At 63.3% G+C, this 27,461-nt stretch overlaps 2 protein-coding genes across 3 annotated transcripts; both read left to right on the top strand.

Annotated features, from left to right (window-relative positions):
- The first annotated feature begins 2,725 nt into the window (after positions 1-2,725).
- Positions 2,726-14,103, top strand: DDX41 (DEAD-box helicase 41). 2 transcript variants are annotated; one of them, XM_073355096.2, is made up of 17 exons: positions 2,726-2,883; positions 2,965-3,063; positions 3,992-4,151; positions 4,250-4,324; positions 4,734-4,794; positions 6,405-6,541; positions 6,814-6,886; positions 7,077-7,230; positions 7,353-7,489; positions 7,845-8,007; positions 8,547-8,678; positions 8,857-8,928; positions 9,218-9,314; positions 11,533-11,682; positions 12,890-12,961; positions 13,467-13,577; positions 13,967-14,103. In XM_073355096.2, exons 1-17 carry the CDS (start codon positions 2,860-2,862, stop codon positions 14,101-14,103), a joined length of 1,854 nt encoding a protein of 617 aa, XP_073211197.1. In that variant the 5' UTR covers positions 2,726-2,859. The 2 variants fall into 2 exon arrangements, with proteins under 2 accessions (XP_073211197.1, XP_073211199.1); XM_073355098.1 differs by lacking the exons at positions 2,726-2,883; positions 2,965-3,063; positions 3,992-4,151 and having other exon boundaries at positions 4,286-4,324; positions 4,734-4,862.
- An 806-nt stretch (positions 14,104-14,909) lies between these two features.
- On the top strand, positions 14,910-23,618 carry DOK3 (docking protein 3). Its single transcript, XM_073355099.2, has 5 exons — positions 14,910-14,966; positions 18,194-18,487; positions 19,714-19,807; positions 20,937-21,109; positions 21,298-23,618. Exons 1-5 carry the CDS (start codon positions 14,910-14,912, stop codon positions 22,153-22,155), a joined length of 1,476 nt encoding a protein of 491 aa, XP_073211200.2. The 3' UTR covers positions 22,156-23,618.
- Positions 23,619-27,461: the final 3,843 nt, after the last annotated feature.

Here is a 27,461-nt window from a genome sequence, read left to right as displayed (position 1 = left end):
GCAGGGGTTGGGGATCAGGGTCTGGGGGGCAGAGATTGGGGTGGGGGGCAGAGATTGGGGTCTGGGGGGGAAGCTGGCTGTGGGGTGGAGGGTTGGGGATCAGGGTCTGGGGGGCAGAGATTGGGGTCTGGGGGGCAGAGATTGGGGTGGGGGGTTGGGGATCAGGGTCTGGGGGCAGAGATTGGGGTGGGGTGGGGGGCAGAGATTGGGGTCTGGGGGGGAAGCTGGCTGTGGGGAGGGGGTGCAGAGATCGGGGTGGGGTGGGGGGCAGAGATTGGGGTCTGGGGGGGAAGCTGGCTGTGGGGTGGGGGGTTGGGGATCAGGGTCTGGGGGGCAGAGATTGGGGTGGGGTGGGGGGCAGAGATCGGGGTCTGGGGGGAAGCTGGCTGTGGGGTTGGGGGTTGGGGATCAGGGTCTGAGGGGCAGAGATTGGGGTCTGGGGGGCAGAGATTGGGGTGGGGAGGGGGTGCAGAGATCGGGGTCTGGGGGGGAAGCTGGCTGTGGGCTGGGGGGCAGAGATCGGGGCTGGGGGGCAGAGATTGGGGTCTGGGGGGGAAGCTGGCTGTGGGGTGGGGGGCAGAGATTGGGGTCTGGGGGGGAAGCTGGCTGTGGGCTGGGGGGCAGAGATTGGGGTGGGGAGGGGGTGCAGAGATCGGGGTCTGGGGGGAAGCTGGCTGTGGGGTTGGGGGTTGGGGATCAGGGTCTGAGGGGCAGAGATTGGGGTGGGGTGGGGGGCAGAGATCGGGGTCTGGGGGGGAAGCTGGCTGTGGGGTGGGGGGCAGAGATCGGGGTCTGGGGGGGAAGCTGGCTGTGGGCTGGGGGGCAGAGATCGGGGCTGGGGGGCAGAGATTGGGGTGGGGGGTTGGGGATCGGGGTGGGGGGGGAAGCTGGGGCGGGGGCGGGGTCTGGGGGGCAGAGATCGGGGTCTGGGGGGGAAGCTGGCTGTGGGGTGGGGGGCAGAGATCGGGGTCTGGGGGGGAAGCTGGCTGTGGGCTGGGGGGCAGAGATTGGGGTGGGGGGCAGAGATTGGGGTGGGGTGGGGGGCAGAGATCGGGGTCTGGGGGGAAGCTGGCTGTGGGGTCGGGGGTTGGGGATCAGGGTCTGAGGGGCAGAGATTGGGGTGGGGGGCAGAGATCGGGGCTGGGGGGCAGAGATTGGGGTGGGGTGGGGGGCAGAGATCGGGGTCTGGGGGGAAGCTGGCTGTGGGGTGGGGGGAGAGATCGGGGCTGGGGGGCAGAGATCGGGGTCTGGGGGGGAATCTGGCTGTGGGGTGGGGGGCAGAGATCGGGGCTGGGGGGCAGAGATTGGGGTCTGGGGGGGAAGCTGGCTGTGGGGTGGGGGCAGAGATTGGGGTCTGGGGGGGAAGCTGGCTGTGGGCTGGGGGGCAGAGATTGGGGTCTGGGGGGGAAGCTGGCTGTGGGCTGGGGGGCAGAGATCGGGGCTGGGGGGCAGAGATTGGGGTCTGGGGGGGAAGCTGGCTGTGGGGTGGGGGGCAGAGATCGGTTCTGGGGGGCAGAGATCGGGGTCTGGGGGGGAAGCTGGCTGTGGGGTGGGGGGTTGGGGATCAGGGTCTGAGGGGCAGAGATCGGGGTGGGGTGGGGGGCAGAGATCGGGGTCTGGGGGGGAAGCTGGCTGTGGGGTGGGGGGCAGAGATCGGGGTGGGGGGCAGAGATCGGGGTCTGGGGGGAAGCTGGCTGTGGGGTGGGGGGTTGGGGATCAGGGTCTGAGGGGCAGAGATCGGGGCTGGGGGGCAGAGATCGGGGTCTGGGGGGGAAGCTGGCTGTGGGGTGGGGGGCAGAGATCGGGGCTGGGGGGCAGAGATCGGGGTCTGGGGGGGAAGCTGGCTGTGGGCTGGGGGGCAGAGATCGGGGCTGGGGGGCAGAGATTGGGGTGGGGGGCAGAGATTGGGGCTGGGGGGCAGAGATCGGGGTCTGGGGGGAAGCTGGCTGTGGGCTGGGGGGCAGAGATCGGGGCTGGGGGGCAGAGATCAGGGTCTGGGGGGGAAGCTGGCTGTGGGCTGGGGGGCAGAGATTGGGGTGGGGTGGGGGGTTGGGGATCGGGGTGGGGGGGGAAGCTGGGGCGGGGGCGGGGTCTGGGGGGCAGAGATCGGGGCTGGGGGGCAGAGATCGGGGTCTGGGGGGGAAGCTGGCTGTGGGGTGGGGGGCAGAGATCGGGGTGGGGGGCAGAGATCGGGGTCTGGGGGGGAAGCTGGCTGTGGGGTGGGGGGCAGAGATTGGGGTCTGGGGGGGAAGCTGGCTGTGGGCTGGGGGGCAGAGATCGGGCTGGGGGGCAGAGATCGGGGTCTGGGGGGGAAGCTGGCTGTGGGGTGGGGGGCAGAGATCGGGGTCTGGGGGGCAGAGATTGGGGTGGGGGGCAGAGATTGGGGTCTGGGGGGGAAGCTGGCTGTGGGGTGGGGGGCAGAGATCGGGGTCTGGGGGGGAAGCTGGCTGTGGGCTGGGGGGCAGAGATCGGGGCTGGGGGGCAGAGATTGGGGTGGGGTGGGGGGTTGGGGATCGGGGTGGGGGGGGGAAGCTGGGGCGGGGGCGGGGTCTGGGGGGGCGGAGACCGGGGGCGGGGTCTGGAGGGAAGCGGGGGGCGGGGGCTTGCGGCGGGGGCGGGACACGTGGTGCAGGGGGCGGGGCCCAGCGCGCGGCGGCCGGGCTGCTCCGCCCACGAGCCCTGCGCGGACCGCTCCGCAAGCGACTCACTAAGTTTGTCCTTCGGCGCAGCCCGTCCTGCGCGTCGCCCCTCACGTGGTACGTCTGCGGGGCGTTGCTGAGCGACAGGGCCCGCCCCAGGCCCAGCGCCGACGCTCGTGGGCGACGCGCGTTTCGCGGGCGAGTCCGCGGGGACCGGACCATGGAGGTCGGAAGCGACCGGAAGGTGAGAGCCCCTCCCCCCCCCCGCGCCCCCGCCCCCGCCCGGGGGCCGCGGCCCGTGACGTGACCTTGTGTCTCCCCGCAGCGGCCGCGCGAGGAGCCGGCGGAGGGGTCGGGCCCGTCCGGGGAGGAGGATGACGGATACGTGCCCTACGTGCCGGTCAAGCAGCGGAAGCAGGAGATGGTGACGGCGGGGCCGGGGGCGGTGGGGGGAGGGGAGGGGATCGGGGCCGAGGGGATCGGGGCCGGCGGGGGGGAAGCAGGAGATGGTGACGGCGGGGGCCGGCGGGGGGAGGGGATCGGGGCCGGTGGGGGGGAGGGGATCGGGGCCGAGGGGATCGGGGCCGGCGGGGGCCGGGGGCGGTGGGGGGGAGGGGATCGGGGCCGGTGGGGGGGAAGCAGGAGATGGTGACGGCGGGGGCGGGGGCCGGGGGCGGTGGGGGGGAGGGGATCGGGGCCGAGGGGATCGGGGCCGGTGGGGGGGAAGCAGGAGATGGTGACGGCGGGGGCCGGCGGGGGGAGGGGATCGGGGACGGCGGGGGCCGGGGCCGGCGGGGGGAGGGGAGGGGATCGGGGCCGAGGGGATCGGGGCCGGTGGGGGGGAAGCAGGAGATGGTGACGGTGGGGGCCGGCGGGGGGGAAGCAGGAGATGGTGACGGTGGCGGGAGGGGGCCGGGGGGGGGCTGGGTGTGGGGGGCCCGGGCTGGGGGAGGGCCAGGCGGGGCGGGAGGGGAGGGGCTGTTGTCACCCCCCCCACCCTCCCCCCCCCCCGTTGCCGTGGTGCTCCTGGCCCCAGTCCTGGCTTGTGAGCACTCTGGGCATGGGCCCCGGGGGGCTGCCCACAAGAGGTGGGGCTGGTAGGTTCAATTCCACCCCCCGAGCAGAGCCCCTGTGGCCCTGGGCAGGTCACTGGGGCTGTCATGGGGACGGCATCATGGTCCCCCAGGGCAGATTGCGGGGGGCCCTGTGGGTGGATAAAGGGGGGGTCTCCTCCCCCCAAGACTATCGTTCCTCTCCTTGCTGGCAAGGGCACAACGGGGCCCGTGAGCTCCGTCTCCTGTAACGGGGCCCTTGTGGCTGCTGCGTGCTCTGACTGCTCTGTGTTCCCGCAGCTGCAGAAGCTGCTGCAGATGCGCAGGAAGGGGGTGCTGGAGGAGGAGCAGCGGGACAGTAGCAGTGAGCACCGGGGTGATGAAGATGATATTCCTCTGGGCCCCCAGTCCAACATCAGCCTCCTGGACCAGCACCAGCACCTTAAAGAGAAGGCGGAAGGTAGGGTTGGCAGGAGGAGGAGGGGGTCCCTTAGGGTGGCTTGTGGCCGGGGAGTAATCTGTGGGCAGCACATAACTCCCTTTCTCAACCCTCCACAGCGCGCAAGGAGTCAGCCAAGGAGAAGCAGCTGAAGGAGGAGGAAAAGATCCTGGAGAGCGTGGCAGAGGGTCGAGGTGGGTCGTGCTGGGATTGAGGGCTGTGGGGGAAGTGGAGTTGGCTGTGAGGTGACATTCACTCTGGTTCCCTGCCTGTTGCTGGCGAAGCGACAGAGGGAAAAGGTGACGGTGCTCATGCTGTCCTCATGTGGAAGCCCAGCCAACTGGTGTGGGGTTCAACAGTCCCAGCCTCTCCCTAGCTCCTGCTGCTCTCCCTGGAGAGAGCGAGTCAGCGAGTCGGTGTTGCTGACCCAGCGGGGCCCCACATGCACAGAGAGGGACAATTCCCTGCCACTTCACTCCTGTTCTGGCTCCCCCAAACGTCCTTTGTCCTGACTGCCTCACTGCTAAACCTCTAGTTAAAGCCACGTGCCCAGCTGACCTCTCAAGAGCTGACACTGATCCTCCAGTCTCTGTTTTTGTGCAGCTTTGATGTCTGTGAAGGAGATGGCAAAGGGCATCACCTATGACGATCCGATTAAAACCAGGTGCGCTCCATGGGGATACATTGGCTGTCGGATTGCAGCGGCTTTGTGCAAGCTGAAAGAAACTCGAGGTGGTGTGAACTAGTGGTTTGAGTCCTCGACTGGGCATTGGGAGCCTTGGTTTTATTTTTGGAACTGGCAGCTGGGTTCTTCGACAAGCCATTTCCTCTGTCCCTCACTTTCTCCATCTGTAAAATTCGGGTGGTGACCCTGATTTCTTTTGTAGCAGGCTGTGAGGTCCCTGGCTGACAGTGCTATAGAAGAGCTAGGTATTGTCGCTTACTGCACTTCAGGGCACACTGGGGATCCTTCTGGTTCATAGTGGTAGCAAATGCTCCTGCAAACTGCTAGCCTTGGGCTAAATGCTGAGCCTTAGGGGGAGCCCCAGTGAAGGAAGCAGGAACCGAATCTCCCCACATACCAGCGCCATGGAACCTGCCTTCTTTGCTGGAGCCAGCTTTAGAGGTTCCCCCCGGGCCTTAGTTGTGACCCTGAAGATGCATGGCCTCCGAATTCTCTCTCACTGCGTACTTGTGCTCCACACTGACCTGTCATTTCAAAAAAGCTAGGCCATGCGATTCCAGAGCAAATCTCTGAAGTGTGACTGATGAATCTGCTTGAATCTGCAGAGAGCCTGAAAGCGTAGCTTGGGGAGTTCTGACCTGCCCCAGTCAGTTCATTCGGGTTCCCATGGACTCCACAGTTCTTTGGCTGTGAAAGCTGGCATTTTCCCAAGATGCCCTGGGATTCACCCTTCTGCTGTAGCCAGGTGCCCAGCATGGTGTGGTACTGTTTACTGTGTGTATTATGGTAACACACAGGGGGCTCGGTTGTGGCTCAGGGCCCCATTGTGCTAGGCTCTATCCACAAACAAGTTTTTGTGTCTGTTGGGCCCTGCTTGCAGCTGATCCTTGCTCCGCAGCCATCCTCAGCTGTGCGCACAGTTCCATGGGTCGGAGCAGCAGGGCTGGGGACTCGGAGTGAGAGCTGGGGCCCGGTCTCCAGCTGGGGAATTGGGAAGGCAGACGTGTGTGCTGGCGAGCTAGGCAGCCTAGAGAGCAACGCAGCAGCTGAGGCCTAGATAGGCTGCTGAGGGCTACAGCTCCTTCCCTGGCCTGTGGGGGGACCAGGCCCCACGGGGGGTATAACAGAAACATGGCCATGGGAAATACTCCTCAATAACTTGTACCCTGAGCCTCACTGGGAGCGAAGGATGTTCCAGCCTTGGCCATGGAATTAGGGGTTGATGCTGCAGAGTGGAGCAGTTGCTTTCATTGTACCCCAGCGCACATGGGAGCCGGAGCACCAGACGGTACCTGGCTATTCTGCTGGGTGGCTGACAGTTCAGTTACTCTGCTCTGGAAGTGGGCCCTGTGGGTGGGCTCTGTCCCCTCTTCATGGATGGCCCCAGCTTTTGCATTAGTGCCATTGGAGCCTGGAATCCTGGGGGGCTTGGGGCTCTGTCTGGGGGATCAACGAGTACGTAGCTGGGCCAGTCCGCCTGCTGCCTGCCCAAGCAAAGCAGTGTTGAGCTCTGGGTGCGTCAGTGAGTGCAGCTCAGTCAGTCTGGTTTTCCTGTTCCTTGCTGAACCTCCTCCCCGCCCTCTCCGCAGCTGGAAGGCACCGCATTACATCCTGGGCATGTCGGAGGCACGGCACGACCGGGTGCGCAGAAAGTACCACATCCTGGTGGAGGGCGAGGGCATCCCCCCACCCATCAAGAGCTTCAAGGAAATGAAGTTCCCGGCAGGTGATTTGGGGCAGGGAGGAGTTGTTGTGGGGGAGGCACCTTGGTGTGTAGTACCTGGAGGTCATAGATCCAATTCAGGGATCACAACCAGCCCCCCCCCTCCGCCCCAGCTGCCGGTCTGGAGGCAGGGCCTGGGGGGGTGGGGAGGGGAGGAGGTGGCACTGATGAAACAAATGCTATTGGCAACTGGATGGAGGGGAGGTGGGTCACAGCCCTATGTCCGGCCACTCTTGTGCTACTAACACCCCTCTCCCCGCACATTCTGTTCGCAGCTATCCTGAGGGGCCTGAAGAAAAAGGGAATCCAGCAGCCGACTCCCATCCAGATCCAGGGCATCCCCACCATGTGAGTGCTGCCTTCCCCAGCTCTGGGAGCGCGGCCAGCAGGGTGAGACGGACACCCTGCCCCGGTGATACACCGTCCGCCTCCTCCCTGGCAGGGCACAGCCCTGGCTGGGAACACGCAGGGGCTGGTGCAGGGCTCCTCACTGCTTTGGAGTCTCTTCCCGCTGACCCGCTCCCCGTGTCTCCTGCAGCCTGTCTGGCAGGGATATGATTGGCATCGCATTCACTGGCTCAGGGAAAACTCTGGTGTTCACGCTCCCCGTCATCATGTTCTGCCTGGAGCAGGAGAAACGGCTGCCATTCTCCAAGAGAGAGGGACCCTATGGGCTCATCATCTGCCCCTCTGTAAGTGTGCTTGGCTCACGTGGGCAGGTCTGAGCCAGGGGCTTGCTGGGGTGATGTCGGATCGGGCATCAGCCAAGAGAGGCGGGCGCAGTGGGGATTAATGGACTCTCCTCTCTCTGTAGAGGGAGCTGGCCAGGCAGACCCACGGCATCCTTGAGTACTACTGCCACCTGCTGCATGAGGACAGCCTGCCCCTGCTGCGCTGCGCTCTCTGCATCGGGGGCATGTCCGTCAAGGAGCAGATGGAGACGATCAAACAGTAAGTCCTGCTCCGGAGGACCTGCGGGCAGTCCTCTTCCCTCCCTGTGTGGGCACCCCCAGGAGGATTGTATGCAGCAGCCTGTCTCACTGGGCACTGCATCTCCTCAGGCCTGCTTGGGTGCCAGGGTTCTGAGCCTGCAGCCTCGGGACCCTGCAGGAGGGGATCAGTCTGAGGCGAAGGTGAGAAGGCTGGGGTGGGGGCTGGGCAGGGTGCCTGCCAGCAACATGAGGCTGAGGGGTGTGGTGTGGGGTGCTGGGTCCCTGGCGAGGTGGGCAGCTCGCGGGGCCCTTCCTCCCCTGCAGCCAGATTGTGCAGGAGCCCTGATGCCTGCCTGCCCTGCCCTGCCCTGCAGCGGTGTGCATATGATGGTGGCTACCCCGGGCCGCCTCATGGACCTGCTGCAGAAGAAGATGGTGAGCCTGGACATCTGTCGCTACCTGGCCCTGGATGAGGCCGACAGGATGATCGACATGGGCTTTGAAGGAGACATCCGCACCATCTTCTCTTACTTCAAGGTAGCTGGTGGGTAGGGGAGGTGTGGGTGCAGGGCAGCCGGTGCCCTGAAGGGTTTAATTCCCTTGTTCCCAGTCCCTGGCCTGGCCCACTCAGGAGCCTGGAGGTGCGTGTTGCCAGCACAGCTCCCCACCTGCTGGGGGCGCTACGCCCAGCTCCTGGCCCAGGCCTCACTGGCTGCTGTGGAGCACGAGGGTCCTGGCTGGCAGGGCTAATGGCTTCCTTGTCAGGCCCCAGCTGCTGCTGCCCCGGCCTGCCTCCTGCAGCTTTTCACTGTGGGTAACAGCTCTGACCTCCCAGCTTGGCACTGTATTTCTGCCCTGTCTCATGCCTGCTGTCCCATGTGCCCCTCTGTTGGGGCTCTGGTCGCACCGTGTGTTGCCCCAGCCCTGCTGGCACAAAGCTGTTCTCCAAGGGCCCCTGTGTAGGGAGTCTGGGGTGCCTGCCAGCACCCACTGGCTGTTGCTGAGATCAGCTCACCCCATTCGTTGTACTGGCTGAATGGCCGTGCTAACCTCCCTGCCCTTGGCTCTCGGTCCAGGGCCAGAGGCAGACCCTTCTCTTCAGTGCCACCATGCCCAAGAAGATCCAGAACTTTGCCAAGAGTGCCCTGGTGAAGCCCATCACCATCAATGTGGGGCGAGCTGGAGCTGCCAGCCTGGATGTTATACAGGTGAGCTCCTGAATGCTCTGTGCTGGACCCCAGCGTGGCTGGGTCCCGGTGGTCCTGCCAGAATCCACTGTCTGCCAGAGGGGTTTGCTCTGGGCCCTGCGACCTGTGCCCTCCCGGGCCTGTGCGTATTCTCCCAGCTCCTGCCCCTCTCTGACTGGAGCCCTGTGTTTGTGCACAGGAAGTGGAGTACGTGAAGGAGGAAGCCAAGATGGTGTACCTGCTTGAGTGCCTGCAGAAGACCCCGCCGCCCGTGAGTACTGCACACCTGCTGCCCCAGCAGCTTGTCAGGGGAGGGAGGGACTGTAGCTGCTCCTTCTGATGGAATGCAGCCCTGATGCAGGCCAGCTCTTCCTGGCCCTGTGCCCCACCACAGGGTAGGGGACGAACAAGACCGTGCCCAGGTGCTTCGGGGTCCACAGCACTCCATGCTGTGCCCAGGCTCTCAGCTGCAAACCCTCCAACCAGCGGGTCCGCTGTGACGGGGCTGGTCAGTCCTGTGCAGTGCGGGGGTCTCTGTGCTGATGCTGGCCCTCTGGCAGGTGCTGATCTTTGCAGAGAAGAAGGCTGACGTTGACGCGATCCACGAGTACCTGCTGCTCAAGGGCGTGGAAGCGGTGGCCATACACGGAGGGAAAGGTCAGTGAGAGCTGCTCCTATGCCCCGGGTCACACGGGTAGCCGTCCCAGCATGCACTGCTTTGAGTATCCCAGGCTGAGCACAGGGTGGAAGCCTCAATCAGATTGGCTGTGTTTGATGCCAGTCAGGTGCATCCCCAGGGGATTGGTAGCCAGGGCCCTGAAGCGCTGGTGCAGGGGCTGGAAAAGTCTTGGATGGGAGGTGTAAACAGCTTGTCACTAAGAAGGATGCTGGTGACTGGACCCCTGCGGATGGATCCTTCCCCGTGCAAAGGCTCCCCCAGAGTGGGGTGTTCGACAGCCTGGCTGGCACAGGCTCCCCCAGAGACAGTTAGATCAGGCCTTGTCAGAGGAAGTCATTTCCCAGCTGTGAGGGTCATAGGGCTTTTAGCAGGGGAGCTGATGGACTCACCATTGCTTGGAGTCTGGAAGGTGAGACTAGTTGGCTTAAAAAGTTACGCTTGAATCCAGCTTCTGGGGGAAATCCCCCAGCCTGCATGCCTGGAGTGTTGGGTTGTATGGTCATCGCGGTCCTTTCTGGCCATGGACTCTGAATTGCCCTGTTCCCATACCTCCCCATGGCCCATGAAGGGGGTGAGTTGCATGCATGGCCCTCAGCGTGCTCAGAACCCTGCCCCTCTGCATTAAGATAATGACTAATCCAGTCTCAGGTTTCAGGGCTTCAACTGGTCACCTGTGGGGGTCAGGCAGGAGATTTTTCAGTTGGTGCACAATTGCCTAGATGTACTCTGGGGTTTTCTCACCTTCCTCTGGGGTGCCAGGGATCGGCCACAGCTGGAGACAGGGCACCTCTCAGGTGGACCAGACCAGTGGGTCTTGCTGACATGCTTAGGGTTTGAGCTCGAGAAGGAATTTCTCTCTAGGTCAGATTGGCTGGGAACCAAGGGCTTCTTCACCTTCCTCTGCAGCGTGGGGCATGGCCTGCCACATGGGCAAATCTCACCAAGTCACTTCCCAGCTGCTGCAGGGACCTCGGGCACTGCTGACACCTTGCTGTCTCCTCTTCTCCGCCTGTGGCTCACGGCTGAGTCTTAAAGCATTTCAGTCCTCGGGGCACTTGTCCTTGGGCTCCATAGAGGGGTGTCTGTGAAATGCTCTGGCCTGTGAGACGCAGGAGGACAGACCGGATGACCCAATGGTCCCTTCTCTGAAACTCTGCAGCGCCAGCTTGACAACGAGAACCACTTCTCTCGGTGCAATGCCTTCCTGTCAGATGCTTGCATGGGTGGGATCAGAGCTCAGCCTCTCTCCCGGTGCTGCTTTTTCATAGATCGTTTTACCATCTTGCCCATCATTTAGTTGTGTTCTCCAGGGGCCCAGCTCACCCTACCCACATGTGCACCAGCTACGGGAGAGCTCATAGCTAGCTCTCTGGGCCTTGTAGCTGCACTGGTCTCCAGGCTGGGCCGCTTGCCAGCCTGCAACCTTGGTGCTTGCTTGGGCACCCTGCCCCCGTAACAGCTCACTCCATGGCCTCATGCTGGGAGCATGCCATGGAATCCAGCTGACTGTCCCAATGGGAGCTGGGGAGCAGGAGGCAGATGCAGGCGGGGCCTGGCAGGGCAGGGGTAGGAAGGCAAAGCATTAGGGCCCCTGGCAGTAGAAATGGTGCAGCCCAGAGTGTGAGAGGGCAGGGTGGGATCCCTGCTCAAAGCTAGCAGTTCTGGCTCTCAGCAGATTCAAGCAGGTAGTGCTGCACTAGCCTAGCCTCTGTTCGCATTCCCCAGCCGGTTGCCACAGCCCTACAGGTAGAAACGTAGTGGCTTTGAACGAAAGCAGGGGCTGTGGGGCCCTGAGATGGCTTCTGAGGAATGCCTGTAGGGCAGTGCTGCGAAGGGACTAGGCAGTCCAGTTCCCAGGCCTCTGCTGTGAATCTAGCCCCAGCTCCCTAACGTGACGAGCTGTTCTGGACTCAGCTCCATGTGCCATGGGCCACGGCCAGGCAGGTCACCACACCAGGGGCAGGACCGAGGAGATGAGTGAGCCTTCCTCGGACCGGCTGCTCCCTCGGGCCCCCATGGAACCCTGCTGTGGTGTCTGACCCACAGGGCCCCCTGCCTCTGGCGCATGGGGGAGAGGTCTGACTAGTACTTGGCATATCGCTCTGTCCATGCCCCTAGTCTGAGGTGGGTTTGGGGGCGGGGCCCTGAGCTGGCAGAGCGGGGCCCGTGCTAACCCTCTGTGCTGGGCCCTTCCAGACCAGGAGGAGCGGACGAAGGCCATCGAGGCCTTCCGGGACGGGAAGAAGGACGTCCTGGTTGCTACCGACGTAGCCTCCAAGGGCTTGGATTTCCCAGCCATCCAGCACGTCATCAACTACGACATGCCAGAGGAGATCGAGAACTACGGTAGGGCAGAGGGCCCAAGGACAGGGGGAGGGAGGTGAGCCAGGCAGAGGTGTTACCCACACAAAATTCTCTGTTGTTCGCATGTTCGAGGGCACTCACCTTTATGCAGTTCCTAGGGCTCCAGGTGAAAGGCCCAGGGCTCTAGCTCTGTGCAAACACCCATTCCCTGTGGACTCGGGGCTTAATCTTTGCAGGTTTACAGGGTCTTTTACCAGTGAAAGAGCCTCTCACAGTAATATCCTACTTAACCTCTATTTATTAACAATCACCAAAACCATGCACATGCTACACATACAGTGCTTGCCACTCCCATTAAGACAGAAGAACTTTTCTTGATGGCCAGCCAGGATCAGGTCCATCTCGGGGACTCCAGTTTCTGCACGGTGTCATTGGCAGTGTTGAGTCTGGCAGCTCTGATCTTTGGGGCTGTGTCCTGGAGTTGGTTCTGCAAAACTTCCTTTTGGACCTCAGTTTATATAGTGAAACTTGAGTCCTGCTTAGCTGTACCTTAACCAATCATTTTACTAAAACATTACTAAACAATCCTAACACTGTAACAAAAATCGCTAACCAATCCTACCCCACCACCTAAATTAATTTACACAGAGCAAAATTAATTACGTAGCAGACAGAAACAATCGAAGAACCAGACAGAGCTCATACAGACAAACAATAGGGAAGTGGGTACCATAATGATAAAACAAGAAGAAATGAGGATTTCACAATCCCAACTATTGATAAGTGGTTTCTTCCCAGGCAGGTGCCATCAAACTAAGTTTTCTTTAACCATCTTAAGATCTGTTTCTTTATCTGGTGATGGGGGTACTATTAGGCCAGGATCTCCCTTTTAACAGCCTGATATGACATTGCTTTAATGTAATTTAGATGGAAAGGTGAGGATGTGACTCCTGCTTCTTAGCTCATGGCTGCTGGTTTTTTTAACCTGGCTGCAGACAAAGGCCTTAGGCTTTAGGCCTTGCAATATGGCTACAGACAAAGGCCTTACAGAGGGTGAACCAGGCAGATTGCTTTGCTCTGTTCAGGGATGGGAGGACAGGTCCTTGGGCATGTCCCTGCAGTGGCTGGTCTCCTTGGGAAAGGCAGCATCCTTGGGGTGGGGAGGTCCCCCGTCTGGGTGCTCAGCTGGATTCCTGCCTGGCTCTCTGCGGTCAGTGGCCTGGGTCTGACTCTCTGTTTCTCCCCATAGTTCACCGAATTGGGCGTACGGGCCGCTCGGGGAACACCGGCATCGCCACCACCTTCATCAACAAGGCCTGTGGTGAGGGGCACGCGGGAGCGGGGCTGTGGCTGGCTGCTGTGCCCTTTGGGTTCGCAGCAATTGGGCTGAGCTGGGCCAGGAGTGTCTCTGCCCTGCCCTGGGAGCTTGCCCCTGGGCTGGGCTCAACACTTAAAGGGGAAACCTCAAGGAACACCTACGTGTTGCAGGGAGTGGGCTGGGGCTCCCTAGGGGGTGCTCCCTAGCACAGGCCTGTGCGGCCCAAGGAGCAGGGCGGGTGACTCAGTAGAGCGGGCTGCTGTCCCTCAGACAGTGCTGCCCCGATGCCCGTGCTTGTGGGTGCTGTGCTGCCCTGTGGGGTTTGCTGGTGCTTACGGACTCCTTTTGTCCCCAGCTTGGCTGATTTTCCCCCCCCCCTCCCCGCGCGCAGTCTCCCCTGGATTGAGCATTGCCCTCTGTCCTGCTGGTGCCCAGATCCAGTGGGCCCTTGTGGCGGGGCAGAGCTGCCCCAGGCCAGGCTCGGTTCTCATGTTCCTCTCTGCCCCAGATGAGTCCGTGCTCATGGACTTGAAGGCGCTGCTGTTGGAGGCCAAGCAGAAGGTGCCCCCGGTGCTGCAGGTGCTGCACTGTGGGGACGAGACCATGCTGGATATTGGAGGTGAGGGGTCGGCGGCTCCCAGCTGCCCTAGGGGGCGGGGCGGGGGTTGCCACAGCACTGTTGCCTGCATGGTGGTGCAGACGTGGAGGGGGCAGGGCACTCTGGACCCTGCACTGCCCGGCTGGCAGGCCACTCCTGAGGCAAAGCACCCAGAGCTGGCACGTCCAGGCCCCAGCGCTCCCTTTGGTTGGAGCGCTAGTCTGGGTCTCGAGAGGTCAGTTCCCTGCTCTGCCATGGTCTGGGGCTCAGCTCCCCATGTGATGGGCTGGCCCTGCCTCTGCGGGGTGCTGGGCTGGGGCTGCTTCCCCCTGTGCTGTAGGGTGTGCGCACAGTCCTGTCCCCACCCCACCCCCGGCAAGCTGCCTCTGACCCCACTCCCTCCATTGCAGGTGAGAGGGGCTGTGCCTTCTGTGGGGGCCTGGGCCACCGCATCACCGACTGCCCCAAGCTGGAAGCCATGCAGACCAAGCAAGTCAGCAACATCGGCCGCAAGGACTATCTGGCACACAGCTCCATGGACTTCTAGCCCAGGCCCCTGGGCTGCGCTGCTGCCTGTGGTGTGTGCTTGCTGGGCCAGGCAGGAGAGTTCCCCGGAGCCCAGCAGCCTTGGCAGCTGGCCCCGCTTCTTCCCAAGAGCATGTCCATGTCCCTTCCCTCTGGGCTCAGGCATGTCGTAAGGTGCCTGTTGTGTGGGCCGTGGTCAGTGCTGCTCGGCCAGGCCCCGTGGTTCCCTGCTCGGAGAGGAAGCATCGGCGCTATGCTGCAATGGCCCGTTACGTCAGCCAGTGTCAACATGCAGGCATCGGGCAAGCTGGGCCCCCAGCCGCTCGCAGGCTCTGCAAAGCCCCTGAGCACAGGGGAGCCATGGCCAGAAGCAGGAGCCGTCACGCGGGGCTGGGGCCAGTGGCATCTGCCGAAGGCCTGGGGTTCTCAGGGGCGGCTGTGCTGGCCCCTGGGTTGTGGCTCACCGCACGCAAGTTGCTCTGGGCTGGAAGAGCCCTGAGGCATGGCTGACCCTCGGCTGCGGGCCAGCCCGGTGTCGTCGCTGGCTGCGGAGGAGCTGGGCAGCGGGGCACCGTCTCCAGGCTTGACTGTCTGAACTCAGCAGCCCCGTGCAGGCTGCTGCTGCCTCTGCCATGCTCATTCTGCCCCACTGGTCTCCCTGGGGGACGTTGCTCCCCCGCGCTGCCTGCCCCTCACCCCACACACCACAAAGGGGAAGTTAGCGAGAAAGGAAGTCTCCCCGCGCACTCACTCCACTTCAGCGGCCACCACTCCCCATTACCGGCACCGCTGCCTTCTGCACACAGCCCTGCCAGGCCGGCTGGGCCCATGGAGACCCCTATGAAGGCCGGGATCCTCTATGTCCAGCACTTGAAATTTGGAAAGGTAAAGGGGGGAGGGGCTGAGAGTGCTGGGCACAGGAGTGCAGGGAGAGGGGGGGTTGGTCTTCAGTCCCAACAAAGCGGAGCGGGAGTGGCCCCAGGTCACCGCCCCACAACTGACCATGCTGTGTCTGATCTCAACCCCTGCTGGCCCCAAGGCACCAACTCCAGGCTTTGGGGTAGGGGGGCTCACCCAGGCAGCCTCCCTGTGTTCCTGAGCCACACCTGTCCCAGCTATAAGCTGCGTCATGAGAGTAACTCTCACTGAAATGTTAATAAACAGACTTAAAACAAAATCCAGAGCTTTGGGGGGTGGGGAGTTTGAACAGGAGTCCCCCTTGCTATGTGCTGGGGGGAGTGCGGCACTGTCTACGGGGGGGAGGCTTGGGGCCCCTGCCTCTATGCCAACAGAACTGGGGGTTGTGATTGCTGAACTCTGGGAGATAGAGCTGGCGGGAGACAAAGGGGTCACCTTGCCCTCTGCCCCTTTGCGCTGTCTCTGGGGAAAGGTTGGCTGCTGCCGTGGGTTCCTGGGGGCTTGGTGCTGACTGCTGTCTGAGGCTGGGGCAGGTGGGTCATGCTGGGCGCAGGGGCAGATTTCAGGTCAGGTCCCCAGAAGTCTCATTCTCCAATGAAAAGGAGTACTTGTGGCACCTTAGAGACTAACCAATTTATTTGAGCATAAGTTTTCGTGAGCTACAGCTCCCTTGAAGTGAGCTGTAGCTCACGAAAGCTTGTGCTCAAATAAATTGGTTAGTCTCTAAGGTGCCGCAAGTCCTCCTTTTCTTTTTGCGAATACAGACTAACACGGCTGTTACTCTGAAACCTGTCATTCTCCAATGAGTGGCTGCAGGATCCCACCTGGGCAGCTTCACCAATGTGCCTTGGCCCTGCTGAGGCACTGGGGACTCGGAGTAAGAGCAGGCCTTGGGGGGGCACCTAGTGGCTACCGGGGGGACTGTGGGCACAGCTTGTTCCAGGCTTTGGGAACCGGGAGTCCTCTCTGCAAGGCAGCATCTGAGCTGTGTGGTAGGATTGCCATGTGCTTGGCTGCCCAGGCCCATGCAGGGTTTGTCCTTGGTCCCTCCCCGGGGGAGGGCTGGGGCTGTGGAATATGCAGCGAGCTCCCTGGTTGCCTGGGAAAGCAGGTCCCAGGAATACGCCTGCCCCATGGAGCACTGTGGGGAGGTTTGGGACAGGCTGGGGCACGTCCCTTGGGCTGCAGGAACGCTGCACTGCCAGCCTGGCCCTTCGGCTCTGAGAGCATGCAGCACCTTGAAGGTAACAGCAGAGGCAGGGCCCTGACTGGGCAGCTTTGGCTGGGCCCCTGTCTGTGCTAACTGATGATGGGCCCCTCAGCTGTGCTCTCTGCCCCCACCCCAGCTGTGCCCAGTAGGGTGCCCCACATGCGTGAGCTGAACAAAGAGCGGGGAAATTCCCCCCTTTGGGAACGGGGGGGGGACTCTGTGTGCACATGGGAACTGCTTGCATGGGTATAGACGCCCGTGGGAGAAAAGTGTAGGGTTTGAATGATTAAAAGCAAGGCTGCTTTGGGGACAGCTCATTCTATTACAATGAGCAAACACAGTTTGGCTGGGAACCAAATTCCTCCCTGGGGGGCCCCTGCTGTTTTGTTTTATATGTAGTGCACTTCTCCCCCCCTCCCCGCTTTGAAAAAAGCACTCTGCTCCCCTGCTGGGCCGGTATTTATGGCCTGGTGGGTGCTGCGAGCCAGGCTCATCTGCCTCTATCCCTTAGACTCTGCTGGGCCAGGCCCATGGACCCAGCTGCTGCCACACTGTTCTGTCCCGCACCCCTGGAGGTGGGGGTGCTCCCTCTCTCTCTCCCCTGCTGTGCTCTGGCAGGCCAGGTGCTGGCTGATGCAGACCCTCCCCAGGGAGGATGTGGCTGCTGCTGGCTCCGGGGCCTGGGCTCATGCAGCAGATGTGGGGCAGCTATCGAGAAAACAAATGGCTCAAAATGGCTTAATTTGCATCAAGCTCTGGGCTAAAAACAGCCCCAGCAGCCCAGCTCGGTCCAGGGCCAAGTTGTAGCTCTGGAGAGGGCAGCTAGTGGGTACAGCAGGGAGCCCAGAATCAGGACTTGGGGCCTATCCCACCCCATCGCTGGCTCGCTGCATGGCCCCGCCTGGGTCAGGGAAGCCAATCTGGCTGTGCTGGGGGTGGCTGTCCTGGCTAGCCACTAGGCTGAGGCTCGGAAGCCTGTGGAATTGCCTCTTCCCTCACATCCCGCCCCTTGGTGCTCGTGACCCTGAGGTTCCAGGTACCTGCCCGAGGAGTATCAGCTCCTCATGCAGAGTAAGATCAGGGTGTCTTTGCGGGAGTGGGCCGTCGTCCTGCACCTAGGGTCTGGGAAGGCGCCAGATGTCAGCAGGGCACGTGCCCAGTGGGCCCTCCCCGAACCCTTCTGTCTCCTGCAGGTTACTTCACTTAGGACAGAAAAATCACGTGCGCAGTTACCAGCTGGGGATTAAGGGACTAGGTGGTAATACACTGAAAAGGGACAGGCCTAGCAGGGATCATAAGGTGACTGAGAGTCCCCGGTGTGATGCAGCTGGGCAAAAGGCTGCTGTTGCTCTGGGTGTATTAACAGCAGACAGGAGGTGACTGTCCCACTCGGCGGGGCCGCGTGAGACTGGAGCGCTGTGTCCAGTTGTGGGAGCCGCACTCGAGGGAAGATGTGGACAAATTGGAGAGACCAGAGGCAGCAGAGCAACAAACGTGATGGAAGGTTTAGAAAATCTGCCCTGTGAGGAATGATTTAAAAAACTGGGCGTGTTTAGTTCAGAGAAAAGCAACCGAGGGGCACCAATCTGGGGAGGGCTTTTCTAAAGGGTGCTATCTGCTGAGGCAGGGTGAAGAGCAATGGGCTTCAGACTGAGGGTAGGAAGCAGGAGAAACTGCCTGACTCTCCAGGAAGGTCAGCGCTGGGCCAGGGGGCCAGGCCAGGATGTGGTATTCCCGGCGTGGGAGAGTTTTAAGACCATTTTGGACAAACCCATCGGGGGGGCCCAGTTGACTGAGTCCTGCCCCGGTGCGGAGGCCTGGACTTGTGGCCCTCTGGCAGTCCCCTCCAGCCCCTCATCTCTGCCAGCCCCACCCTGTTCTCTGCCGCCTCCCGTGGGCACCAGGGGCCATTTGCATTGCTTTGTGGGCAAATAGGGCTGTGCTGGGAGCCCCTGGGGTGAGTCGTGCCCTATCTGCCCCCCAGAAGTCCTGGAGGAAGGTGTGGGCCCAGCTCTTTTCCAACAGCCCCTGTGGCATTGCCCGGCTGGAGACATGCGAAGTGCGGAATGACGGCTCTGGTCCAGAGAAGGCATCCCTGCGGAGGTGTGAGCGCCGGGTCATCCGGCTCGCAGACTGTGTCTCTGTGGGGCCCGCAGACGGCCACAGCTGCCCCAAGGGCACGGCTGCCTTCTCCCTGAACACCATGGAGAAGAGCTACATGCTGGCAGCCGAGCAGCGGGATGGGTGGATAGCACAGCTCGGCCAGCTGGCCTTCCAGGTACTGCCCCCACCACCCCTGGGTACCGCTCCTCAGCACCGGGGCTGACCCACCTAGGCTCCCTGGGCAGCGCCAGGAGACCCGGGGGGAGGGGGTCTGCTGGGGTGGGGCTGCCATAAACCAAAGCAACACCCCTGCGCTGGCATGGCTCCATCGGCAAGGACCTCCCAGATGCCATCATGGCCTCGCCTGCACTGCCTCCTCCCCCTGGGTGCTGGCATGGCCCTGCCAACCTCACCCACTCCCCCTGGCTGCTGGTATGGCCCCTGTGTCACGGAGTCCCCGGCCGATGCTCTGGAACTGCTCCCCATGAAGCCAGGCAGGACTCTGGGGAAGTCTCCTTTCTGGGAGCAGCCTGTCTGCAGGACACACAGCTCACCCGGCTTCCACCTTCCCGGGTCTGACCTCGGAGCATTCAGCCTCCTCTGCCCCTCCCTGCGCTTCCCCCAGCAAGTCTGCCCAGGCGGAGTCTTGGGGAAGCCAGGGGGTCCTGCCCCCCAACTCCGCAGTCAGACGGGACTCTCAGCCAGCCAGTAACACAGAAGGTTTATTAGACGACAGGAACATGGTCTAAAACAGAGCTTGCAGGTGCAGAGAACAGGACCCCTCAGCTGGGTCCATTTTGGGGGGCAGTGAGCCAGACAACCCCGTCTGCCCTTCACTCCTCGTCCCCAGCCAGCCCCAAACTGAAACTCCCTCCAGCCCCCCCTCCTCTGGGCTTTGTCCCTTTCCCGGGCCAGGAGGTCACCGGATTCCTTTGTTCTCCAACCCTTTAGCTCTCACCTTGCAGGGGGGAAGGGCCCAGGCCATTAGTGGCCAGGAAACAGGGTGTCGGCCATTCTCTGTGTCCCGATCCCTGCACACACCTGCCCTCTAGGGCTCTGCAATGATCAGACACCCTTACCCCACCACCTAGAGACTTAAGAACTGCCTAGGGGAAACTGAGGCACCCCCACATTATTCAGAGGAAACATTAAGAACAGTCCCACTTCGTCACAGCCTGCCCCTCCCCCTGGGTGCTGGCACACCCCACCTCCTCCCCCGGGGCGCTGGCATGGCCCCTGGCTCCTCCCCTGGGTGCTGGCATGGCCTCTGCCCCAGGGGATCTGAGTTGGCTGCACCCTGTTGCCCATATTTGGGTGCCAGGAGGGTACAGCCCCTGTGTCCATGGGCGGGGAAGGGCAGGTGCCCTGGGGGGCTGCAGCTGCTCTGCTCTCTGCTTTCAGTGCACTAACGAGCCAGCACCTGGCAGCACCAGGGACCCCCCTGGACCTGATCTCCACGTGGAGGAAAACACCCTCTACTCATCCTGGCAGGACTGTACGTACAGCCTGGCACCGTGTGGGTCAGGCACAGGGACCCCAGGCGAGGGGGAGGGGCAGGGACCAGAGGATCCCACCCAGTCGGCTGGAGGGAGGCTGGAATTGGGGGCCTTGGAATAGAGGGGGAGGGTCTTCCTGCATGGGGTGCCTGGGGAGAGCAGAATGGCTGGAGATGTGGCTGGGGGCCGCTTGGGGCCAGGCAGTGACTTTGGTGGGGCGATGCAGTGGGGCCGGGCAGTGAGTGGGGAAATACAGTGGGGCCAGGCAGTGACTCTGGCAGGCAGGAAGGGGGACGCAGTGGGGCCAGGCAGTGACTCTGGCAGGCGGAAAGGGGGAATGCAGTGGGGCTGGGCAGTGACTCTGGTGAGCAGGGGGCAACACAGTGGGGCCAGATAGTGACTCTGGCAGGCGGGAAGGGGGACGCAGTGGGGCCGGGCAGTGACTCAGGTGGAAGGGGGAATGCAGTGGGGCTGGGCAGTGACTCTGGTGAGCAGGGGGGAACACAGTGGGGCCAGACAGTGACTCTGGCAGGCGGGAAGGGGGACGCAGTGGGGCCGGGCAGTGACCCTGGTGAGCAGGGGGGAACACAGTGGGGCCGGGCAGTGACTCTGGCAGGCAGGAAGGGGGACGCAGTGGGGCCGGGCAGTGACTCTGGCAGGCAGGAAGGGGGACGCAGTGGGGCCGGGCAGTGACTCAGGTGGAAGGGGGAATGCAGTGGGGCTGGGCAGTGACTCTGGTGAGCAGGAGGGAACACAGTGGGGCCAGACAGTGACTCTGGCAGGCGGGAAGGGGGACGCAGTGGGGCCGGGCAGTGACTCTGGTGAGCAGGGGGGAACACAGTGGGGCCGGGCAGTGACTCTGGCAGGCAGGAAGGGGGACGCAGTGGGGCCGGGCAGTGGCTTGGGCAGAAGGTGGGATGCAGTGGGGCCGGGCAGTGACTCAGGTGGAAGGGAGAATGCAGTGGGGCTGGGCAGTGACTCTGGTGAGCAGGGGGGAACACAGTGGGGCCGGGCAGTGACTCTGGCAGGCAGGAAGGGGGACGCAGTGGGGCCGGGCAGTGGCTTGGGCAGAAGGTGGGATGCAGTGGGGCCGGGCAGTGACTCGTGTGTGGGTTTGTGTCCCTGCAGTGAACGAGTTCCTGGTGCTGGTGCACAAGACGGATGCCTCCGCCAGGTGCGGCCTGAGTGGGCACTACCTGCTGGCCGCCTTGCCCAAGGGACTTGTGCTGAAGACCCCCCAGTCCCGCCAGTCCCTCCTCACCTGGCCCTACCCCTTCCTGCGCAAATTCGGCCACGACAAGGTACTGGGCTGCCTCCCGCAGGGGCCACCTCTGCCCTTGCAGTGCCAGGGCCGCAGGAGCACCGGGGCAGGCCCAGCCCTGCCGCCTGCCTGCTCCAAGCCTGCGTGGGCCCCTTGGGAGACCCGAGCTCTCCGGGCAGGCGTCCATGGCCCAGCACCCCAGGTAACGCTGCTGTCTGCTCCCTGCAGGCCCTGTTCTCCTTCGAGGCAGGCCGCCGCTGCGACTCGGGCGAGGGCATCTTCACCTTGGCCACCAGCCGGGCCGCTGAGCTGTGCAACCTCGTCTCCGCAGCCATCGCCCGCCAGAGCAGCAGCCTCCTGGGCAGGAGCAGCCCCCAAGCGCCGGAGCCTCTGGGCTCCAGGCAGGGAATGGAGCCCAGGCTGCGGAGCTCCCAGAACCTGGAGGAAGCGCTGCCCCCCTGGGCCCTGGAGGGTGCAGGGAGGCCGTCCCTCCCTGCGGGGCTTTGTCCAGAGAGTGGACAGGCCCTGCCCCGCACCCTGGAGTTGGGGGGCTGTGCAGGGGCAGGAGCTGAGAGCCCCATCGTCTATGCCTCCATCCACAGAGGCCTGCAGCCCCCGCTCGAGCCCTGGGGAGAGGCCAAGGTGGAGCCGGGAGTGGCCAGGGCGTTCTGCGGGCAGGGACTCCGGCTTTCGGAGCATCTCTACGAGAACCTCTACACCCTGGGCCGCTCCTGCTCCGTGGAGGGGGAGGGGTCCTCACTCCTGGGCTCCAGGGGCTCCCCGGAAGGGAGCAGCACCAACCTGACCCCCATCTACGACAACAGCTGCATGGTGTCCAAGCGCTGGAGCAGCCCCCTGGCTCCCAGCACGGGGCCCAGCCCCTCCCTGGAGGCCCAGTACAGGCGGCTGCTGGATCAGGAGGGGCAGGAGCGGGGCGAGGAGGAGGAGGGGGAGGAAGATGCTCTAGTCAGCTCCCTCCCGCAGGCCACAGTTAACAGTGGCTTCAGGAAGCTAGTCACCCTCCTAAGCCAAGAGGTAGCCCCCAAGGTGCCTGGCAAGAGCTCCAGCAGCCTGGACAGGGCCTAGCCCCCCTGCTGGGCAGCTCTGGGCACAGGCTGGCGGTGAGGGGGGCACGCAGCCGGCATCTCCCCCTACGCTGAGATTCACCCTAGCCCTGAGCACACGGCTGGGTCAGCCAAGGGCAGCCCCCAGCTCTCCCCTGCCCTGCCTGAGCCCGAACCCCGGGAGAGAAGGCTGGCCCAGGACTCCTGGGTTACTCAGGCAGGTGCCTGGGTGAGGCTCAGTCATTCCAGCGGGATGGTGGCTGCTCCCAAGCCTGGCATAGGCTGACTCTGCCCTTGGCACCTGGGCCCCTCCGCAGGGACAGGGACAGATTCTGCACAGGCCCTTCGAAGGTGTGGGAGGGAGGGATGGAGCCAGTGTGGCCTCATGCGCCCTGTGCTGAGGGCATGCCAGGGCTGGGGTGGCTGGGGCTGGGTCGCATGAACGGGCTGTGCCCGGTGGGTGATGGGGAGAGGTACCCTGCCGGGAGGGTGGGTCACATGGCAGCTGCCTGGCACAGGCTCCCCAGAGGTGCTCAAACGGCAGGGGAAGGTCTGAGCGTGGCTGGGGGCAACGCTGGCTGCTGCAGGTCAGGGGAGGCAGCCGAGGCTCCCTGTTCTCACCACTCCGCTGCCCCGCAGCTGGCAGCCAGTGCACTCCAGGCGGGCTAGGAGCAGGCAGGTGCTGCTGACACTAACGCTGCCGTGGAGCGTGGAGCGCAGCCCAATGGCCCGCCCCGCCCCGCCCCAGGTCCTGTCTGCCACCACTTCCGAGGGAGCGAACAGAACAGGGTGCGTGTGAGCAATTCGCACCCTGGACTCCAGCCCCGGGAGCTGGCAGTCAGAGGTTAGGGACACCTGGAGTGTGGGGTTTGGTCCCTGCCCATCCTGGCTAACAGCCTTTGATGGACCTGTCTGCCATGAATTTACCTAGTTCTTTTTTCAACCCTGGTATAGTTTTGGCCTTCACAACATCCTCTGGCAAAGAGTTCCCCAGGCTGACTGTGCGTTGTGTGAAGAAGTACTTCCTTTTGTTTGTTTTAAACCTGCTGCCTGTTAATTTCCTTGGGTATCCCCTGGTTCTTGTGTTATGAGAAGTAAATAACATGTCCCTAGTCACTCTCTCCACCCTAGCCATGATTTATAGACCTCTCTCATCTCCCCCTGAGTCCTCTCTTTTCCAAGCTGAGCAGTCCCAGTCTTATTAACCTCTCCCATGGCAGCTGTTCCAGATCCACAGAGGAGGTGTCCTGGGTGCCTCTGGCTGGCTCCTTGCAGAGGATGGGCCCCGGCCTTCAGCTGCCAGGATAGAGAGTGTCCGCCATTGTCTGGGCCCAGGCAGCATGACCCCTGCCCTCTGGGGTCTCTGCAAGGATCACGCACCCTTGTCCCAGCACCGAGATACTTGTGCAACACAGAGGGGAAACTGAGGCACACACCATGTTTATTCAAAACATTAAAAAAGCTTCCCCTTTGTCACAGGAGGGCATTTCTGGGGGCCAGGGTAGGGTGGGAGGGATCCCGCCTTGTGCTGCACCTCCCCCAGCAGCTCGGGACCCCACCCAGGCTCCGTGCCATGTGGGTCCCACCTGCTGGTGGCTTCCCGCACCAGGCGCTGTGGAGCCAGCAGGGTTCATCCTGGGGTGGGCGGCTCCCCGCCTGGTGGGTTCCGCTCAGCCCAGGAGGACGCGGGCCCTGCTGCAGGCAGCAGTGCAGCACTGGCATCTCCGCAGCGGGGCTGGGCTGGGCACCCAGCTGCCTGGGCTGTTGCCGGGCATCACAAGCACAAGCCTTCTCCAGCCGCTAGCTCCGAGCAGGCGGGAGCTGCTCCCTGAAACTTGAGCGTGGCTCAGGAGCAGCCGGAGCCGGGCCCACCCCCTGTGGCACCCGGAAGCTGGGCCCCTTATGCCCAGCAGAAGGAGGCAGCTGCCCAGTTTGCCCGCCGGGTTCTGCAGCTCTTGAAGTGGGAGGGGGTTGCTGGGGGCCAGCTGGAGCCCCTGCAGGACGGAGGGCTGCACAGAAGGGGGCTGCTGCCTGGCAGGGATTCGGCCAGGCCTGGCCAGGGAGGTGAAGGGGCCGAGCCGCGTCGACAGGGATGGTGGGGGCAGCTGCCCGGCAGCCGCCCTCGCTCAGGGGATGTGGGCCCTGTGCCGTGAGCACGCAGGAGCCGTGGGGGCGCGCAGGGCCTGGGCCCAGCTCTGGCCTGCAGAGCCGCCAGCCGCTGGCAAGACTCCCGGTCAAGCTGAGCCCAGCCAGGTGGGTGCCTTGCCCCCGGGAGCTGTGCTGGGCCACGCCGCTGTGGGGGGCAGGCAGCACCGAGCGCTCTGCCCGGGCACTGCTGGCAGTGTCGGGTTGCCATGGGCTGGGGGCTGCTCTGAAGCGGCTCCCTGGGGTGATGCAAGGGCTCCCCGTCCGCTCCGTGGAGGGGGCTTGCTGGGGGTTCTCCTGGGGCCTGGTTTCTAGAAGAGGTTGCTGGCCACAGCAGGGTTGGTACCGACAGGGGCTAGTGCAGCTGCTTCCTGAGGTGCTCTGTGGCTCACAAAGGGCCTCTCGCTGGCACTCTGGATCCCACCAGGGCCAGGGCCCGGGCAGGGGGCAGCCCGGGCAGGGGGCGGCCCGGGCAGGGGGCGGCCCAGGCGGGTCCAGTGTCTGGGGCAGGGCCTGGTGCTGGGCCCAGGGGGTGGGCATTTCCTCTCCGCCCTCGGGGGTTAGCTAGGGAGGGGAGCTGCGCAGCAAAAAGGGGTTTCCTGGGGGACGGCGGATTCATTGAACACCAAATACTTAGTGGCGACCTATCGGGTTTGTTGAACTCCCTGTGACCCCCAGACCGGACTCCAACAGTGGATCCTCATGCCCTGGCTCCTGGAGGGCTGCAGGGCCAGGGAGCCTGGTTGTTCAGGGTCTGCAGCTCCTGGGCCAACCCTGGGGTCTGGCACAATGGGGCTTCCTGCGCCCCCCAGAATGGAAATTCTGACTCCTGACCAGCTGACCCCCCTTTGGTGCTGACTGGCCCCTCGCCCAGCCGGGCCATGGCTCTGGGCAGGGCCGGACATATGCCTTCCTGCCCTAGGGTTGCCAACTTTCTACTCACACAAAACTGAACACTTTTGCCCCGCCCCTTCTCCGAGCCCTGCACCCACTCACTCTATTCCCCCGTCCCTGTCGCTTGCTCTCCCCCACCACGCACTCATTTTCACTGGGCTGGCTCAGGGGGCTGGGGTGCGGGAGGGGGTGAGGGCTCTGCCTGGGGGTGCAGGTTTTGGGGTTGGTCCAGTAATGAGGGGTTCAGGATGCAGGAGGGGGCAGGGGGATGGGGAGCGGGGGCGTTGAGGGCTCAGGCTGGGGGTGCAGGCTCTGATGTGAGGCTGGGGATGAGGGGTTGGGGGTGCAGAAGGGTGCTCCGGGCTGGGACCAAGGGTTTGGGAGTGCAGGAGGTGGCTCCAGGCTGGGGAAGGGGGTTGGAGCATGGTGGCGGGGGGCTCAGGAGTGCAGGCTTTAGGCAGCGCCTACGTCAAGCAGCTCCCAGAAGCAGCGGCATGTTCCCCCCTCTGGCTCCTACATGGCAGTACGGCCAGTTGGGTCTACTACATGCTTCCCCATCCAAAGGCGCCGCCCCCGCAGCTCCCATTGGCCGCAGTTCCCGGCCAATGGAAGCTGCATGGTGGTGCTTGGGGCGGGAGCAGCATGCGGAGCCCCCTGGCTGTCCCTACGTGTAGGAGCCGGAGAGAAGACATGCTGGCTGTTTCCCAGGAGCCGCACCGCGCGGAGGCTAGCAGGGAGCCTGCCAGCCCCACTGCGCGGCACCGGCAACCGGACAGTCACTGACCAGAGCTGCCAGGATCCCTTTTCGACTGGGTGTTTTGCTTGAAAACCAGACACCTGGTCGCCCTTCCTCTCACTGCCAAATAATGGGGTGGGGCCCCTGGGCTTTGGGAGTCCTCAGTGAGTGACAGGTGCACTGGGGGGCCATGCCCCGGGTCTCTGCAGTCCTCTCTGCCCCCCCACATCTGGTGCAGGGGTGTCAGCTGCTGGGAGGCAGGAGCTGTGCAGTTGCCCTGCTGCATGGGAAGCTGCTAAAGGCAGCAGGTTCTGACAGCTCAGCTGCACCAAGGGAACAGGCCGAGGCTCAGCACAGGACTTCATGGGCCGCACCGCCGCCAGCAGCAAATGCTCCCTCCCCAGCGGCCCCTGGCAAAGCTCCCTGCTCCGCACAGCTCGTTGGGTTCTTGTTCTCTGGCAGCTCCTGGGGGCAGCCAGGCTGGGCTCTGGTTCCAGGGCTTCCCTCGGGGGGCTCCTGGGCCTGTTCCAATGCAGCACGCAGCCTCTGGGCAGGCAGGTGTTGGGCACATGGTACAATCCCCCCTCCTCAGCAGGGGCGCAGGAGCCCAGCCAAGGATAGGGGGGACTATGTCCGCTCAGAGCGGGCCCAGCGCTGGGGTCTGAAACATCAGTCCCCAAGGAGCTGCCCAGGACCCCAGGTGGTAAACAGGGGGAGTGGGCTGGGGCTGGGTGGCAGAAACAAGCCCACACCATCACTCAGAACAGGCATGTGCACAGCTGGGGCCTTCCCTAGGCTGCTGCTGTGATTGCGGCTCATCGGATGAGCTGAGGGGCTAATGAGCAGAGGGTGCTGGCTTGGCTAGCCGGGGCCGCAGGTGAGCCCTGGCTTGTGTAAGCATGTTGGGTTTAGAAAGGTGAGAGCAGCTTTTCAGATCAGGCTGTGGAGTTCCTGGGAGCCTGTGCAAGCACTGTGATCCCGCATGCCACTTTCCGCCCCGCGGCTGGCACACCTGTGCGGCAAGCCCGCCACGCGCCCCTCAACACCTTGGCCCCTGTTCCCTCTTCTGCCATGGAGCCAACATGCAGCACTGCCAGCAAGGTCCTGCCCCTGGCCCCGGGTTATGAGAGCGGGCGTCGCCTTTCCCAGTGTGGGACCACAGGCCCCCGTTAGGTCGGGGTGACCTCTGGCTTTAAATGGAGTCCGGAGATTAGCGTGAATAACAGGGGCAGAGCATGGAACCAAAGAGAGTGAAATCAGGAGACAGCCGAGTTCTGGGGCTAAGCTTGGAGTGACCCTTCGAATGCCTACGTGCTCCAAGGTGAGCACTGGGCGAAAGTAACAGACACCAGCCCTGGGTAGATGGGCCCTGGGGCAGCAAACCTTTGACTTAGGAACCTTAGGAAACTCCTTCAGCAGGGCTGGCCTAAGGGCTGGTAAATGGTACCAACCTCACTGGTTTGTTACAGGGTATCAAAGAGTAAATTGGGAAGAAAGGTCGCTCCTGAGACCAGACCAACCAACTCCCTGGCATTAGCCCTTTTGTAAGGAGC

This window comes from Lepidochelys kempii, chromosome 8 (genome assembly GCF_965140285.1).
Source record: "Lepidochelys kempii isolate rLepKem1 chromosome 8, rLepKem1.hap1, whole genome shotgun sequence".
Classification (NCBI taxonomy): Eukaryota; Metazoa; Chordata; order Testudines; family Cheloniidae; genus Lepidochelys; species Lepidochelys kempii.
Note: the sequence above shows the minus strand (reverse complement) of the source record. Positions and strands in the feature narration are given on the sequence as shown.

Bases quoted from the DNA above. Each gene is read 5' to 3' on its own strand.
- DDX41 (XM_073355096.2), top strand. From the start codon at position 2,860: ATGGAGGTCGGAAGCGACCGGAAG. The intron at 3,064-3,991 runs GTGACGGCGGGG...GTGTTCCCGCAG, and splicing joins AGCAGCGGAAGCAGGAGATG to CTGCAGAAGCTGCTGCAGAT. The intron at 8,929-9,217 runs GTGAGTACTGCA...GCCCTCTGGCAG, and splicing joins TGCAGAAGACCCCGCCGCCC to GTGCTGATCTTTGCAGAGAA.
- DOK3 (XM_073355099.2), top strand. From the start codon at position 14,910: ATGGAGACCCCTATGAAGGCCGGGATCCTCTATGTCCAGCACTTGAAA. The intron at 14,967-18,193 runs GTAAAGGGGGGA...TCTGCCCCCCAG, and splicing joins AGCACTTGAAATTTGGAAAG to AAGTCCTGGAGGAAGGTGTG. The intron at 21,110-21,297 runs GTACTGGGCTGC...TGCTCCCTGCAG, and splicing joins GCAAATTCGGCCACGACAAG to GCCCTGTTCTCCTTCGAGGC.